At 36.2% G+C, this 16,573-nt stretch overlaps 1 protein-coding gene across 2 annotated transcripts in view; it reads right to left on the bottom strand.

Annotated features, from left to right (window-relative positions):
* The window catches only part of MICU1 (mitochondrial calcium uptake 1), a 168,025-nt gene that overhangs the window by 109,067 nt on the left and 42,385 nt on the right, over nucleotides 1–16,573 (bottom strand). For both annotated transcript variants that reach the window (XM_004615473.2, XM_055132399.1), the window contains 2 exons: nucleotides 15,629–15,672; nucleotides 222–336 (listed from right to left, as the gene is read on the bottom strand). In XM_004615473.2, coding sequence (XP_004615530.1) covers nucleotides 222–336; nucleotides 15,629–15,672 — 159 coding nt within the window. The remainder of the gene's footprint in view (nucleotides 1–221; nucleotides 337–15,628; nucleotides 15,673–16,573) is intronic.

The following is a 16,573-nucleotide window of genomic DNA, read 5'->3' as shown; positions in this document are numbered from 1 at the left end:
CAGTCAGATGTGTGCAAGGCAAGTACCCTACCCGCTGTACTATTTCTCTGGCCCTATTTATTCCTTTCTTGGGTAGCTCCAAAAACAAATTACAGAAAATTAAAAACAAAATGGCATTTTAAGTAGCTTATAATTAAATCTACCAACATGTCTTTTTTTCAACTCAACTTTTTATACAGTCCTACATGCTCCCTATAAATGGATAAAAAGTTTGTACTTACTAGAAAGAACAGTTGTAAGGAAAATGTAATCTGAAAAGGATATGAGTCCACATTCTCCAAGACTGTAAAATATGCTGCCTTCATCAGCAAATTTTTCTCGTTCCTGGGCAATTTTCTGTTAAATGTATAGATCCCATCAAAAGAAAAGAGAAGATATAACAGTAAGAATATAAGTATTAGAGATGAACCATCATTTACCTGATAAATTTATGCTATTTTTCTCTAAGCATTTCATTGACAGCCATTCCAAAATAATGAATCCTTTTACAGTTTTTAAGATAATGAAAATCACAAAAGATTTTGCTTATTTGTTTCAAGACTGTCATAATATAAATACTAGAAAATTTCAATTTTATGATCACCTACAATTTAACTTATACTATAGGTATACTTCAGGGCTAGTTTTAGTTATGAAGTAGCCTTAAAAACAATGTATCTTCCAAAGAGGAAGGAAAAAAAATTAGGTCAGAAAAAATAATCCCTCCAAAAAAGCAAATGAAAACTAAAGGGAAATAAGTTCTAATTGTTTAAGAAAACCTATGTTGTTAATGATCAGAAATGAAGAGGTAAACATTTATTTCTATTTCCAAAGCCCAATGAAATGCTCAAAAATCAAATTTCTGAAACATTAATTTTAATTTTTACTTAATAACTTTAAGAATCTTAGTTCTGGAATACAGGCAGTATGTAAAATAAACAGCTCCTCTCTGCCATTAGAGAGATCCACGTTCTCTCTTGAGTGCATTACTCTTTCTTTCTCTCCCTCCCCTTCCTCAAAACTTCCAAATAAAATCTGCTTTACTTAAAACAAAAAACAAAAACCAAAAAACAAAACCAGCCTCTCTAAAATACAATGGCAGAGTAGACAGAAATGCCAAGCGCTGGGAAGGCTCTAACTTAATCATGCTTACTGTACCTTGGTGGGGTTATCTACGTCTCAGTAGTTGATGAAACTCTCCTAGAAATTCAGCTTTTATTGTATGAATACATTCATTCTCTTTAACCCATGAAGATCACAAAGGGAGTAACTTTTCAGCTCCAGTAACAGCTTGTCTGTAAGAGGGCTTTTAAGCAAACTATTCTCTTTTCTGAATTCCTTACAGACCATAAAGTTAATGGTGATAAGGAAGAGACTAAAAAACTGAAAAGGATCCATTGAGTTAGACTTGGAACCAACTTCTATAAACTCTCGACCAAATAAATATACTCAAGGAGTTATTTTGGGCACCAAAATAAATGAGGTTTTAAACCCAAACAAAGCACAGTCAAAATAATAATATCATGCAAGCACACGGTAAGCAGCAGCACTGCAGGAATGACCTCAGGGGGACCATGACAACAAGACCAACAAGCACTACCACGCAGCATCCAACAGGTTACCTCTGTCTAGTGGCGATCCCATCATACACCACAAAGGAAAGAAAAGGAGTTAACCAATTGAAAACACAAGTACTAAGAAGATCATGATTTTGTAGTGTGTTCAAATTATGGTAAGATAGATTGCATAAAACCAATTCAGAACAGCTTCAATTTGCTTGATTGGATAAAACAGTAACCATACTCATGGATTGAAGTGTCCTTAGCTGGCCACTTAAAGCAGTATTAGATTTTTGATGGTAGATTCGACCCAGGAAAGGTTTTAGTTTTTTTTTTCTGACTTCATTTGTTGCAAACCAAAAGCTCTCTAGCAGTAGAGAGCAGTTAGAAATTACATTTTTGTATGACAACAAAAATGATCACTCAGTCCAATGTGTTGAAATTAAGATAGATCTTGTACCTTAGTGTGATAGTTTGTTAAATCAAGAGGTAAAATTGTTAGATAAAACATTCATTGAATAAGGACTACAAGAGCAATACTTTTTCACTTTTAAAGATTTCCTCATATACCTTTTACTCAGATCATAAATATTACCAACAAATTACTTTTCTACTGTTTCATTCTTTTGCAATTTTGCAGGTTGAATATGTTCCATACTTAAAATACAGTCTTCATAAAGATGTAGTCTTCATAAGGATATTGTCTTACATACCGTAGTGGGAATTTAATAAAACTGTGAAATTCTATAAAAATTTAACATTTAATATTGCTATATATTACCTAATTTAGTTATTAGGTAATATATATTACCTTAATATTGCCCATCCCACAACCCCTTTTTGGCTGAGAAATTTTTTAGAACCCTGGCACACAGGCATATAAAACAGATATACAAATCAAACCTTTATTTACGAATAACAAGAAACATTATTTTATATGAGCACCATATTCCTAAAAGTTTTATATATTGCGATGTCTTTTTAAAAAGCAACAGCTGCACCCAGATGACTGCAATGCAAAGTCATTTGGGGGAGTTGGCCAGTTTCAATTGTTTCAACAGTTTAATTTACAGAATGAAATCTCTGTTCTTCACCCTTAACTCCCCTTTCCCACCCCATTCTCGAATAACCTTAGTTTTTTTTAATCAGTGTCCATTCGTTTGCCTTTTTGTTTTGTCTGTTAATTTTACACATTTAGATTGTACTTGTATTTGTCCTGCCACCAGAACATCAACATCCCTAGAGAACTAACTTCTGGGTCCTTCCTTGTCCTGGTCCCCACCCTGACTTCACCAGACTCAGTTCTATAGGCAGACTCTCATGATCAGTCATCACTGACTGCTGCTTATCCCGGAGTTTTTTAAATGCATACTGACCTGGCATCACAGTTTCCATGAGTCTGTAATAAAGGGTCATCTTTAGGGATCACATTCACAGTCTAAGCAATGTTCCATTTTGCAAATTGAAAATGGTCACATAGGGTCTTCCCCTTTGGGTCCGACCCCACTCCCAGTGCTTGTAGGATTGTCTTTTCTACTTTTTCTGTCTTAGATAAATTTTATCCTCAACCTCACCCCCTCACCAGAAAAGAAAACGGCCAGTCAAAAAAGAAAATGATCAGGAAATATATTCCTAGACTTAACCATTTGGATATAGTTCATCTTTGATTCACTTTAAGTATTTTTTTCTCCTACGTCAATAAACTTTATATAATACTTTTGGGGTGATATGTAGGCATATTTCAAGGAACATATAATCTTCCAGAAGATGCTGGTAATAATGTCCATTATTCTACCATTATCTCAGAGGTGGTTATTTTTTGTTACTAATGAATATTTATATTAATCTGTAGCTTTCACTAGGAAACACTTATAGGAACTGGTATTTAATTCAACATAAGTAATACTGTAATAGAAAAAACAATTATGGGATAAACTCAAAGGAAAAAATCCTATACAGAAAAGTAAAAAGAAATGGAATATATTCCAGTTCTATTGAAGGGCATATCATATGACATGAAGTAATTTATTGGCTGAGGATGCAGTTCTCTGTAAAGTGGATGCCTCAGGCTGGGGGTATAGCCTAATGACAGCATTTGCCTTTTACACATGAAATTCTGGGTCCATCTCTGGCACCACACACACACTACATACATTCACCATGGCTCATATATAAGTGGTCCTGGGCCTATTCCCTGGCACCCAGAAAAAAAACCACAAATAGTATATTAAGATATAAGTTCAGTTAAAAAAATTACAGTAAATATCCAAAAGAAATTTATGAAGATTCTAGTAATACTTCCATGTATGCAATGAGTATCAAATAGAACTGGGCATACTGAAAATAGGCTGCAACTACAGACACCTGATAGGATATCGTGCTATCTTGTGCATCTCAGAAGATCAAATTCTATATTAATCACTTGAATCTCTGAAATTAAAGCAGTGAAAGTAGACTGCAGTTCAAAACAGCATTTCTCTTCAATTTATTGGTAGTGACAATTTACTGACTCCCCTCGAACAAATTTAAACAAAGACTTTGGAAGGAACATGTTCACCATCTTAAATATAGATGTTTGGTTATTCAAGTATAGGGCCTAATTACAGAGTTTGTTTTAAAAGGAAAAATATAGCTACAGATCAGTTATCACTAAAATATTCAAATTACTGGCTCAACTAAAGGCAGATAATATATACCTTCATAAGGGTCATAGAATTGATCACAGCGTGAATCCATATCCTGAATCTTTTTATCTTTTTAGATAAGCAGAAAGATTTCACAGTAAACCTAGAGTCAATGATACACTACACGTGTATAAAATTATGACATGTCTCAGTGAATCTAAAACCTGAATTATTTTGTTTGTATTTTGGTACTGCCAGAGACTGAACTCATGGTCTCATATTTGCAAGAACAGCACTCCTAGTCCTAATACCTGAATTATTTTACTAGAAATCAATTCTGTTTGTTGTTTTGCAGTGCTCAGGGCTTACTTTAGACTCTGCTCAAGGGATCACTCCTGGTGGTGCTCAGGGGACCACTGGGGTGCCAGGGATCTACCCTGCATGCAAAGCAAGTACTCTATCTGCTGTGCTATAGCTCCAGCCTCCAGAAGTAAGTTTGTACCAAAGCATTCATACTCTGGTTTCTGACCAATCACATAAATACATAAAATACCTGGATGAGTTTTAGGTGCCATCAGGAGCCCTGAAACTGGGATTTGCAAACTTGATTCAAATTTGTTAGTACTCACTGTGCTCAGGAACTACTAAACATTATGGGACTGATCAAAATAGAGTCAATAATTTTGCCTTCTATAACTCAAGGATGAAGCCATATAGAAAAACCGTAACTAGGAGTTTAATCTCACCATTTTTTTTTTCAGGTAAAACTCACTTAACACTTTACAAATTTTGTATGAAATAGAAGAACCACTGGTAAAACAGACATTCATCTACCTATATTAGAACTCAAAATATTTCTCATATTTCAATCAAAATATTTTTGAGGATGTTTGGATAATTAGTCTTAATGTTTTTCTATGTTACTGAAATATATTCTAAAATCTAACTTTCTCAATATTTGAAGTTGCATTTTATAAGAATGAATGTTAACAATATGCTTTGTCCAGAAAGTAAACTTTTGGTATATTGGTTCTGACTGAAAAACAGTATTTCTACTAATGCTGGTATTGAAGCAATGAGGAAGAAATGTTAGAAAGAGAAAAAGTCAGCAATTTCTCCACATGCAGTTAATGCTCATATTCCATTGTTTAGTCGGTGCATAGATAGATGCCAAAGCCTTGGTAAGATATCAGTCTTAAACAATCACAGTATTCCCAGTCAAACAGAAAATGCTGCACAGTTGAAATATGTGTTATTCCTCTTTCCTCACCGCTACCTGAACTTGCAGCAAGGTATAATTTGGGGATGTCACACAAACATTAAATTTGTTTCTAATTTAATATGTAATTTTTCCTTGACCTGATTTTGAGTTTCCAAACTTTTCAAAGGTAATTGCATTTGAGGCAAACAAACATAAATCCCTGTGCAACAAACTGTGGGAGGTGAATGCTTAAGACATGGTCACCACACTGCCAAAAAGCCATTCTCTTTTCAGTCCCAATTCTAACCACCTTAGCACTGAGAACAACTTCAAAGACCTGGAATGCTAGGTTTTTCTATTTCATTAGCTACATGTCTACAGAAAAAATGGATACATATGAAGATGCTTTAAAAAAAAGTGGCAGAAGATCTCATCAAAGCAATGATAAAAATTCAAAAGTCTACAGGAATGGCATTAATTTCAAGGAACAGAGACAACTTTATTGAAATGATTTATTTCAGTCCTTGATATCTGATGAGGTATTATCAAACCCTAGGTAAAAAATTTTTTAACCACACATGCCTTCAGCTAGCTTTATAACAGATCTGGGTGGGAGAATCCATGCATTATGAATAATAATTATTTGCTACCTAAATCTAAGAATTTTGAATTTTGGCCTCTCAAATCAGAAGTGAAAAGGACCATCTTAAGCTCAACAATAATCTTGGTTTCAGTCACGTGAATTGTAAGAACCCTCCCTATACCTCAAGGAAAAACAACTTCATACACAAATTTTGAAAACTACAGCAATATTGCATTTTATTTTCTCCCATTAAAAATATTATAGGAAAAAAATATCATAAAAACAAAACTAGTTTCACTCTTAAAAAATCACCACGTAACATTCTTAGGTTATATACTATTCTAATCATTTTCCAAGAAACCTATTATTTAGATGATAAATTCTGAAATAATTTTAAAAAATGAAACATTTATGTGAATTTCTTGAGCACCTAAAATGATTAAAGACATCAATATTTTAAAAATGGCAATTTGCATATTCTCTGTCTTCCCTTTGGTAAGCATTCTGCATTGTAGCACTGTAGCATTAGCTTTTTAAATCTCGAGTGCAATTCTATGAGGTACATGATGTTACTACCTGCACTTCCTTATGGATGACAAAACTGAGGTTTACAAAAATTTAAGTAACCCAATCCATGTCATGAACTATTTTATGTACTATCAATTGCACATAAGCAGATAGATATCTATATTGTTCATAATTTCTGAAACTACTAATGATACAGAATATTTTTGGAGCAAAATATAGTTCACTATTGTAAAATATTAACCTTGGGCACTAGATTACAGCAGGCTCAACTGAAGTTGAAGAGAACATTCTGTGCAGGTTAATGGTGCAGGTACACTCCACTTTTTTTAAGCCCTGATTTGTTCAAACGCATATTGAAAATTTAAAAAATAAATGTTAATTCTAGAATACTATATTATTGTTAGATTAATAAAATGGAGTTTATTTTAACTTGTAATTTTTAAAAAGTAGGATGGAAAAGAAAAATATGCAAAGCAAATGTTATCCTCATCTTTGCAGTGAAAGGTCATCAACAGATGTTTAAGCTAAGCAAGAAGATAGGTTTACCAGAATAGGAGAAATAAATAGTTTTTTTTTTATTCCCCCCCCGGAGAAATAAATAGTTTTGAATAGCTTTCAGAGGTTATGCAAAACACAATGTAATGTTTTACTAAAAGTCAAAAGAAAAGGGAAGCTAATCTGGAATCAAAACATCTCTTGTCAAAATGAATTTTAAATCTTGTTTCCTGAAGCACAACCTAAACATGAAGGTGTTATGAAAATGTAATGGTTGTCTTGTCTATGCTTTCAAATTAACAATGATAAATCAAACATGTTCAGAAGGGACCCAGATTCAAACATGACAGAATCTAAAAAATGCATTTAAAGACATCTTAATAGAAGTCTCAATATTTGGGACATTGAAGTAAATTATACTCTTCTGGAGAACACTTAATGATAATATTTACATTTTTTTCAAAAAATTTGAAATAATGAATCACATGGGATAACAGACTTTAGTAGTGGTGGAACTCAGTGACTGGAAAGAGACATTATGGATACTCCTCACAGCAATAGAAAAAGTACTGGCACCATCCACAAGCTGCATCTGAAAAGCAGCAGTCTATGCTATCAAGAAAACTAAGTGAGTCCAGCGTTTTCCCAGGCAAGAGGAACTAGCATGCAGAGGACAAGTTCCTGGAAGAAAGCAAGCAAGAAAGCCTTCTTCTGTAACTACTCATTGGCCTTTGGAAGCTTAAAGGCTTATACTAGTGTCGCTTATACTAGTGTCGCCAAAAAGGGATACTTAAACAACCCAATATTACAATTCCCCTCGTATCTCAAGAAAAAAAAAGTTTACTTTTAATATAAAAAGCACATTAATGAGATATAAGAACACAGTAATACATGACTTTGAATCCTTGAGCAACAAAGGATATTGCCTTCAGTAATCCATGTGTAAGGGTGTCCTATGCCCTTGACCAACACTGGGCGGCTGACTGGCCAGTGCTGTAGGTGCCAAAGCTTTCTGAGTAATCCCCAATCCTGACTTCTCTTCTCGCCCTTTAGCAGTGACAACCTATCCAAGTTGAGCAACTCTAATCTTCAAGCCTTAAACCATATAACTCTCAAAGATAAGAACTTCTAGCTGCTTCCTACAAATTGGTCCTGCTGTGGAGATTCAGAAGTGGCAACTTGTTAATCACATGGGTTTTGTGATATCGGCTCATCTGACCTAAGGCTCATGTGCACCCTGATGCTGTCACATCTACTTGAAAACAGATTCTCTAGGGTTAGAAACATTGATGATAAAATTATCAATGAATTATTATTTTTTTCATAAATGCAGTTTAAGGCAAAGTCAAAGCAATCAATAGCAGCAACAACAGGATGACTTGTTTAGGAGTTTGGTAAGGACACTACTAAAAATGTCTCCCATTCAAAACCCATGAAGTGCAGAAAAAATGTTTTATAAAAATCAAGAGTACTCCGATCTTAATTAAGCCTTGAAATATTTTAAATCAAAAGAGGTTGCTTGAGTTACAGTTTATGCTTATTAGTTCATATTAAGAAATATAAGTAATTTTTTTTTTCTTTTTGAGTCACACCTGGCGATGCACAGGGGTTACTCCTGGCTGTACACTCAGGAATTACTCCTGGTGGTGCACAGGGGATCATATGGGATGCTGAGAATCGAACCCGGGTTGGCTGAGTGCAAGGCAAATGCCCTACCTGCTGTGCTATTGCTCCAGCCCCAGGAAATATTAAGTAATTTTTGATGAATAAACTTTAATAATTTTATAAACTACAGTCATTTAATAAGCTTATAAACTACAGTCATTTAATAAGCCTTAAGAATAAAAAAGAAATAAAAAATAACTCTTAGGTAAGTTCCTGGGATTGTCAGCCATTCTTTTTTGCGACTTCTCCATGTACTTGCTTGATTTTCCAGTTTAAAATTGTTGATTAGCTCAAAATATTTTTTTTGGAAAAGCAAAATAATGAAGTCTTTCTCCATGGCCTTCCACACTCCCTCTTATTTTCAAAAAGGGGAAAAAAACCTTTAAAAATTTCACTTGAAACTATTATTGACTATTCTTGTGACAGTTCAATGAGGAACATGACATCAAAGAAAACTATTCAAATGTCCTAATTATTGGAGTGGGCTGTATACATTATACTAATCAAAGCAGTTACTGACTTCTTGTATGACACACAATGCTAGAACTTCCTTCTAAGTTATGTGGGGTACTATATTCTCAAGGACTTTTGCAGTGTTTGAACTGTCATGATTAGGTATGTAAATCTTAAGTGACAGGAACTGAATCATTCTACAGAGAGCAGGAGAAGGACACTAGCATGCACCGAGCCTTTGCCCCTGAAGCGTTACTAAGGATCCTAGAATGTTAATTCATATAAAGCGCATGCTGCTGAGTCAGTACCTGCCAGAAATCCTGATCAGAAGATGAGAAAAAGGGAAAAATAACAGTGTTTGATTATATGAATAAAAACTCCCACAGTCAATACATAGATCTTAAAATTATAACATATATAGTATCAATTAAGACGTATTAAAGTACTGAATACCTGGAAATATGAAAGAAATACATATAAAATTTTTCTAGGCACAATGGAACAAAACCAATTCCTAAACTTCCCCCAAAATGAAACTTACAACTGCAGAAAAACTTATCACAAAAAAAAAACCCAAAACACCAACTTCCTCCAACCAAACCCAAAAGAACCACTTCCCCAAAAAACCCAAACCCAAATCAAAACCAAAAAGTCCCACAAAGCCATAAAAATTATCTATTTTTTAAATAAAAGCAAGAGCATACATTTCACATTTTTGGTATGGGTCAATTGCCATAGCTTAATGGATAGTTTAAGGTGGTGACAAATTTGTTAATATATAGGCAACAAGCCCACATGAATTCAGAGGATTAATAATTATTACTTAGAAACGGATCTCAAAAACTTGGTATAGGAAACAAAGTACAATCTACACTTGTAATGGCAATAAAATGCTAAGAGACTGGCATTTGATGTATATTAGACTAGCTAATTTAGCTGTGTGACACTCCAAATTATTGCCAAATATCAAATGGTTTAAAATATTATTCTCAACAAACTTCATCAACTGTGAAATAAAATTTGACTTAAACTTAATATACTTCTTAAGTCAAGCCTAGTACTACTATGATAAAAATTCTTGATGGAAATGGTATATAAAGCACTGGTTGAACTCTACAAGAAGAAAACATCCAACCCCATCAAAAAATGGGGCGAAGAAATGAACAGAAACTTTACCAAGGAAGAAATACGAATGGCCAAAAGGCACATGAAAAAGTGCTCTGCATCACTAATCATCAGAGAGATGCAGATCAAAACAACTTTGAGATACCACCTCACACCACAGAGACTAGCACACATCCAAAAGAACAAAAGCAACCGCTGTTGGAGAGGATGTGGGGAGAAAGGGACCCTTCTTCACTGCTGGTGGGAATGCCGACTGGTTCAGCCCTTCTGGAAAACAATTTGGACGACTCTCAAAAAATTAGATATTGAATTCCCATTTGACCCAGCAATACCACTGCTGGGAATATATCCCAGAGAGGCAAAAAAGTACAATCGAAACAACATCTGCACATGTATGTTCATCGCAGCACTGTTTACAATAGCCAGAATCTGGAAAAAACCCGAATGCCCCAGAACGGATGACTGGTTGAGGAAACTTTGGTACATCTATACAATGGAATACTATGCAGCTGTTAGAAAAAAGGAGGTCAAGAATTTTGTAGTCAAGTGGATGGGCATGAAAAGTTTCATGCTGAGTGAAATGAATCAGAAAGAGAGAGACAGACATAGAAAGATTGCACTCATCTATGGTATATAGAATAACAGAGTGGGAGACTAACACCCAAGAACTGTAGAAATAAGTACCAGGAGGTTGACTCCATGGCTTCGAGGCTGGCCTCACGTTCCGGGGAAAGGTCAACTCAGAGAAGCGATCACCAACTACATTGTAGTCGAAGGCCATGTGGGGGAAGGGAGTTGCGGGCTGAATGAGGGCTAGAGACTGAGCACAGCGGCCACTCAACACCTTTATTGCAAACCACAACAGCTAATTAGAGAGAGAGAACAGAAGGGAATGCCTTGCCACAGTGGCAGGGTGGGGTGGGGGGGAGATGGGATTGGGGAGGGTGGGAGGGACACTGGGTTTACGGGTGGTGGAGAATGGGCACTGGTGAAGGGATGGGTTCCCAAACTTTGTATGAGGGAAGTATAAGCACAAAAGTGTATAAATCTGTAACTGTACCCTCACGGTGATTCTCTAATTAAAAATAAATAAATTTTAAAAAAAAAAGCTATATTTCATAAAACTGGGCCTGGAAAAAACTAAAAAAAAAAAATTCTTGATGGATGGGGTCAGAGTGATAGTACAGTGGGTAGGGTGACTTCCTTGTATGCGGCCAGCCCAGGTTTGATTTCTGAATCTGATATGGTCCCCTGAGCTGAGAACCAGTAATAAGCCTTATGAGCATTGCAAGGTGTGGCCTCAAAAACAAATAAATAAGAAAAAGGTCTTGATGAAAATATATGTTTTCAGCAATTTAAAACCTAAGGCTAGATTGATGATTGTCCTAAAGGACTTAACACATAAGGATGAGATAAATCAAGGACACAGGACAGCTAAAGATATGAGAAAATCAAACCATAGCTCTCACGCTCTGGTTTATGAATCAGGTATTTACTGCAGGAGATTTTTCTAGCTGGTTGTAATTTAGAAGGAAAGAACCAGAGAGAGAGAGAAAGAGAGAGCGAGCTAGCAATAAGGCAGCCGGTAAGCTATTCTGTAGCATTTCATACAATCTATGGAAGAAGGAAACATATTACGAGAGTGCCAACTTTTCTCATAAGCGGAGTAAAGGGCTTCAAGTGACAGTGATTTATAGGCCCAGATACTCAACCTTTATCCTGACTGTACTGAAAAGGAAATGACAGTGAACAATGCAGAAAGGGCATCAGTGTTTCCCAGAGTGGGAACCCCCCTCCCACCACCCCAGGGATGCGGCAACTATGCTGAGGGACAAGTAGTCACGGGTACAAATTAGGGGTATTTTCTGTTTGTTCACTTCACTTAAGATAGATTCCCAAGGGGTACTGAAGTTTTTTTTTTTTTTTGCTTTTTTCCTGAAAAGGGGGCAACAGACCAATAAATTCAGGAACTCTGGTTTAAGTGTTCTCTTGCCCAAGATTTTTATACATCAATTATGTGGCAGAACCTGTATCTGAATACAGGATTGTTCGAATCCAAAGTCACATTCTTTCATCCTATGCTATTAGTGCATGAAAAAGTACATCGATCCATATTTTATGAATTATAAAGTTTTGTTCTTTTTTTGAGGGGGCACACCTTACTATGCTCAGGGATCACTTCTGGAGGTTCTCTGGGGACCCTATGGGGTGCTAGGAATCAAACCCGGGACAGATGCATGCAAGGCAAACACTATGTAATATCACTCTGGTAAAATGTGCATTTTTCATACTTAACTCACAAACTTCAGCATAAGATCTACTGATCAAAGACACTCAAAACAGAAATGTCCTGGAAAATATTCCAGGGACCAAAGCCAGATATTCTTAGTGATGTGTATAAAAACATTAAAGTTGGCAATTTGTTAAGAAGTGAGAAAAATGAGAAGAGAAAGAACTCAAAAAAATTTGGGGGGGGGGGTTTGGACCACATGTGGCTGTGCTAAAGGATCACTCCTGGCAGGTTTGAAGGACCATATGGGGTGTCAGGAATTGGAGCTGGGTCAGCTGTGTGCAAGGCAAGTCCCTTATCCTTTAACTATTTCTGCCTCGTATTTTTCATGATTTTAAAAGATTGAAAAGGAAAAAGGAAGATGAAAAAATATGAGACTAAAACCAGAAGCTATTATTGGTGTTGAAAGATTTACCGACATGTTAAATCAGTTTATGAATTCACTCTGGTTATATAATTATATTTCAAATTTTTCCTCCTCTGTAGGTTAACTATAATGAGTATTTCATGCAAACGATGCTATATTTAACATACAACCAATCAATATATGAAAAAGCAAACAGTTTAATTTGTAACAGAAACGTTATTTTCTCTATTATCTTGATTACAAAAGATCCAATTTTTCAAGTGTCAGCATATTTCAAATATCAGATCATAATGCTGATTTTGAAAGTCATAGCTTAGGGGCCGGAGTAAGAATACAGTGAGTAGGGTATTTGCCTTACATACAGCTGACCCATGTTCAATCCCCTGCACCCTCTATGGTCCCCCAAATCACGCCAGGTGATCCCTGAGTGCAGAGCAAGGCACAGTGGTTGTAGTTACCAGCACCCGAAATGCACCAGCCCCCACCCCCCAAAAAACCCCAAACCCCCCCAAAATCCCTGTATTATTTTCTATGAAACTTCTGATCCTCATGTATTGAATTTATGACAATAATCCAAAATAAAATGTTATTTGAACAGAAAATTGTTAATATTTCTGTACTATAAATTTTTTTATTTTTAGATAAAAAGAAAAATAAAGATCCTAAATATAACAGTAAGATCAACAGCTGAATAAGCATTGATTTATATCATAAGTACCAAGTGATGAATTTCATATATGTCAAAATTCCTGAAAAAAACACTGTAAACTGGTTACACACTGAACTAATTCTGCACTCATCATTATATATAGTCTGAAGCAGGAGGCCAGGAAAATGGCTCATAGGGCTGGAGGACATGCCTGGTATGTATGTATAGGACACCAGTTTTCTTTTCTCTCTTTTTTAAAAAAAATTAATTCATTTATTTTTACTATTTTCCTTATTTTTAATTTGTTTAAGTGAATCACAGTGAGATACAGTTATAAGGTTGCTCATGACTGGGTTTCAGTTATATGTTCCAGCACCCACAGGACACCAATTTTCTATCCTTGGCACCCTATGGTCTCCCACACACAGCCAGGTGTAGGTAGTCTGCCCCCGCCCCCTCGACCCAGCTCTGCTAGACAGCATGTACAGAACATGAGTTGCCATTAGGGAGAGCTTGAGGAGTGAAAATTCCCTTTAGAACAAATACATCTGCTAGTCAACGTATACACATTCACTTTCTTTACATGTTTTCAAATCTGAATATACATAATAAAGGATTGACTTTTCGTGCTACCTGGAATTCCTTTGGTAAAAAAAAGAAAAGCCATGAACAGCCTCTGGGCACCACTGAGTGTGGCCCAAACCACACTCCCACAGCAGAATAGCGAAGCAATGAAACCCACATCCAAGGAATATGTGATTGACTAGTTGATTATTTTCTGAGCCACCACATTTTTACTGGTCACCTCCTGTGGACAGGCATAGGCTGGGCTCTGAATCACACAAAAATATATATACAGCAGGGGGCCTGATGCTCCAGACGGCCTGACACCAGTCTGACGTCACCGGTTCCAGGAATCCCTCACAAAGACATGGGACTTGATCAGACACAAGCAGAAACATCAGACTGCCCCAACCAGTGCCACGGCTGTGAACCTAGGTCTCTCATCAGACCTACTTCAATGCCCTTTTCCTTTAATCTTTTAGTTTTCTCTGAATATGTGACCATAAACAAACAAACAAAAAACCCCAAAACCCCAAACCCACTGCAAGAAGTACTGTGCGTCCTGCACAGACGGGCAAGGAAATTCGTAGGCAGTTCCCACCCTTGGCTGAGATAACTCAGAGCTAGTCATGCTTTCCATTCCTCCAAAAGACCTTGGACTTATGTCTTCACCTTCCCAGTGTAGAGTCACTTCACGTGACCCAAGACTGACAGATTTCTTTAAGGTTTATTTCTAGTAAGCCTGACTTCTACTCAGTAAGACTCATTTGTGATCCTGCCTTTTCCATCCATTTCATGACTTTTTTTCCAATTTCCTTCTCGTCAAACTTTCTCTCAGTCCTGGCTCTTTCTTCTTTCTGCTGTGCTTCCTTCCTTCTCCTTAAAATTGCTCTTTTACTTCTCTTTCTGACCCTGTGTAATAGACTCCTTCTCTTTTTGATGACTTTAGCCTGAAAGGAAAAACAGGTTTACCTGACTGCTTTAGAAAATAATTAAATTAAATCATGTCTTCTAGATTTAGAATGACTTAGTCTGATTTATTCACATATAAAATGGGTAACTGAAAATAAATCTGTGCAATTTGAAGGTTTTCTTAACTATGGCAAGGACTGTACTATTCCAGTTCAGATTATTGCTATAGGCCATCCAAGACTAAGGAAGGTCAAATCAGATGTTCTCGTAAGAAAAGCAAATGTAATATTGGGGAGCTTGTTAGCTTTAATGAGGACTACTGAACTGAAATTCAAATACCAACATAATCTGAATTAGCTTTTCATTTAGGAAGTAGAACACTTGTATATCCCTTAGAGAGAGAAATGTAGAACTTTTTGCTTCAGTCTGTCTGGAGAAATGTTTGAAGACACAGGCCTCCCAATCAATTCTTTTTTAAAACAAGGGTAATCAAATATCTGCTAAATGTAATTCCAGATAATTAAAATTTTACTTAGCAAACAATAGAATATTTAGCAATTGAATAGGAAATAATAGGATATATACACAATATGTACAGATATGCCAAATATGTTAAATATTAGAGTTTGCTCACCTTTCCATCAAAGCGTTTTACTATATATTGATCCAGGCCCAAGTCTGTAAAAGAGAAAATCCAAAACTTTACCCACTGATTACAACCTAAGAGAATTATATTATAGCTCTCATCTTCAGTTTCAATCAACTGTAATAGATGACTTAATCAAGACATAAATGAAAGGTCACAAGGATTGGTCCCATTTTCAGAACCAAAATGTTACTCTTAAAAGATACCAACTGGGGCTGATGCTATTAATAGCACATGGGGAAAATATTTGTTCATTTTTTGAATGGGAGAAGAGCCAAGGTTTGGATTTGTCAGGCTATTCTTTATCCTACTAAGTGCTATAAACACATATAATCTGAGAAAAAAGAGTGAGCTGAGAAAAGAAATAGGCATAAAACATATCCTTCATAAATGACACACAAACAAAAAAGACAGACAACACATTTGGATAAAGACTAAAGAGAGAGCTGGTAAAGTCTGGACCATCTCTGGAAGTGGAGTTATTTTTGTTGTTGTTTTTAGGACACACCCAGCAATGTTCAGGGGTTACTCCTGGCTCTGTATTCAGGAATCACTTCTTTTTTCTTTTTTGCTTTTTGGGTCATACCCAGCAATGCACAGGTATGACCCAAAAAGCTTGGTTACTCCTGGCCCTGCACTCAGGAATTATTCCTGGTGGTGCTCAGGGGACCATATGGGATGCCTAGGATCGAACTCAGGGTAGTAGCATGCAAGGCAAACACCCTCCCTGCTGGACTATCGCTCCGGCCCCACCCAGGAATCACTTCTGATGGTGCTTGGGGGACCATATGGAATGCTAGGGATGCCAAGGACCGAACCTGGGACTGCCACATGCAAGGAAGCACCTTATCTGCTGTACTAATCTCCCTTGTCCCTGGAGGTTGACTTAAACAAAACATCTGTTACAGCTGTAGAGGGGAAAATGTGAACTAT

Source organism: Sorex araneus, chromosome 3, assembly GCF_027595985.1.
Source record: "Sorex araneus isolate mSorAra2 chromosome 3, mSorAra2.pri, whole genome shotgun sequence".
In the NCBI taxonomy this organism is placed as follows: Eukaryota; Metazoa; Chordata; class Mammalia; order Eulipotyphla; family Soricidae; genus Sorex; species Sorex araneus.
The sequence above is the reverse complement of the archived record's forward strand: the minus strand, read 5'-3'. Positions and strand labels throughout refer to the sequence as shown.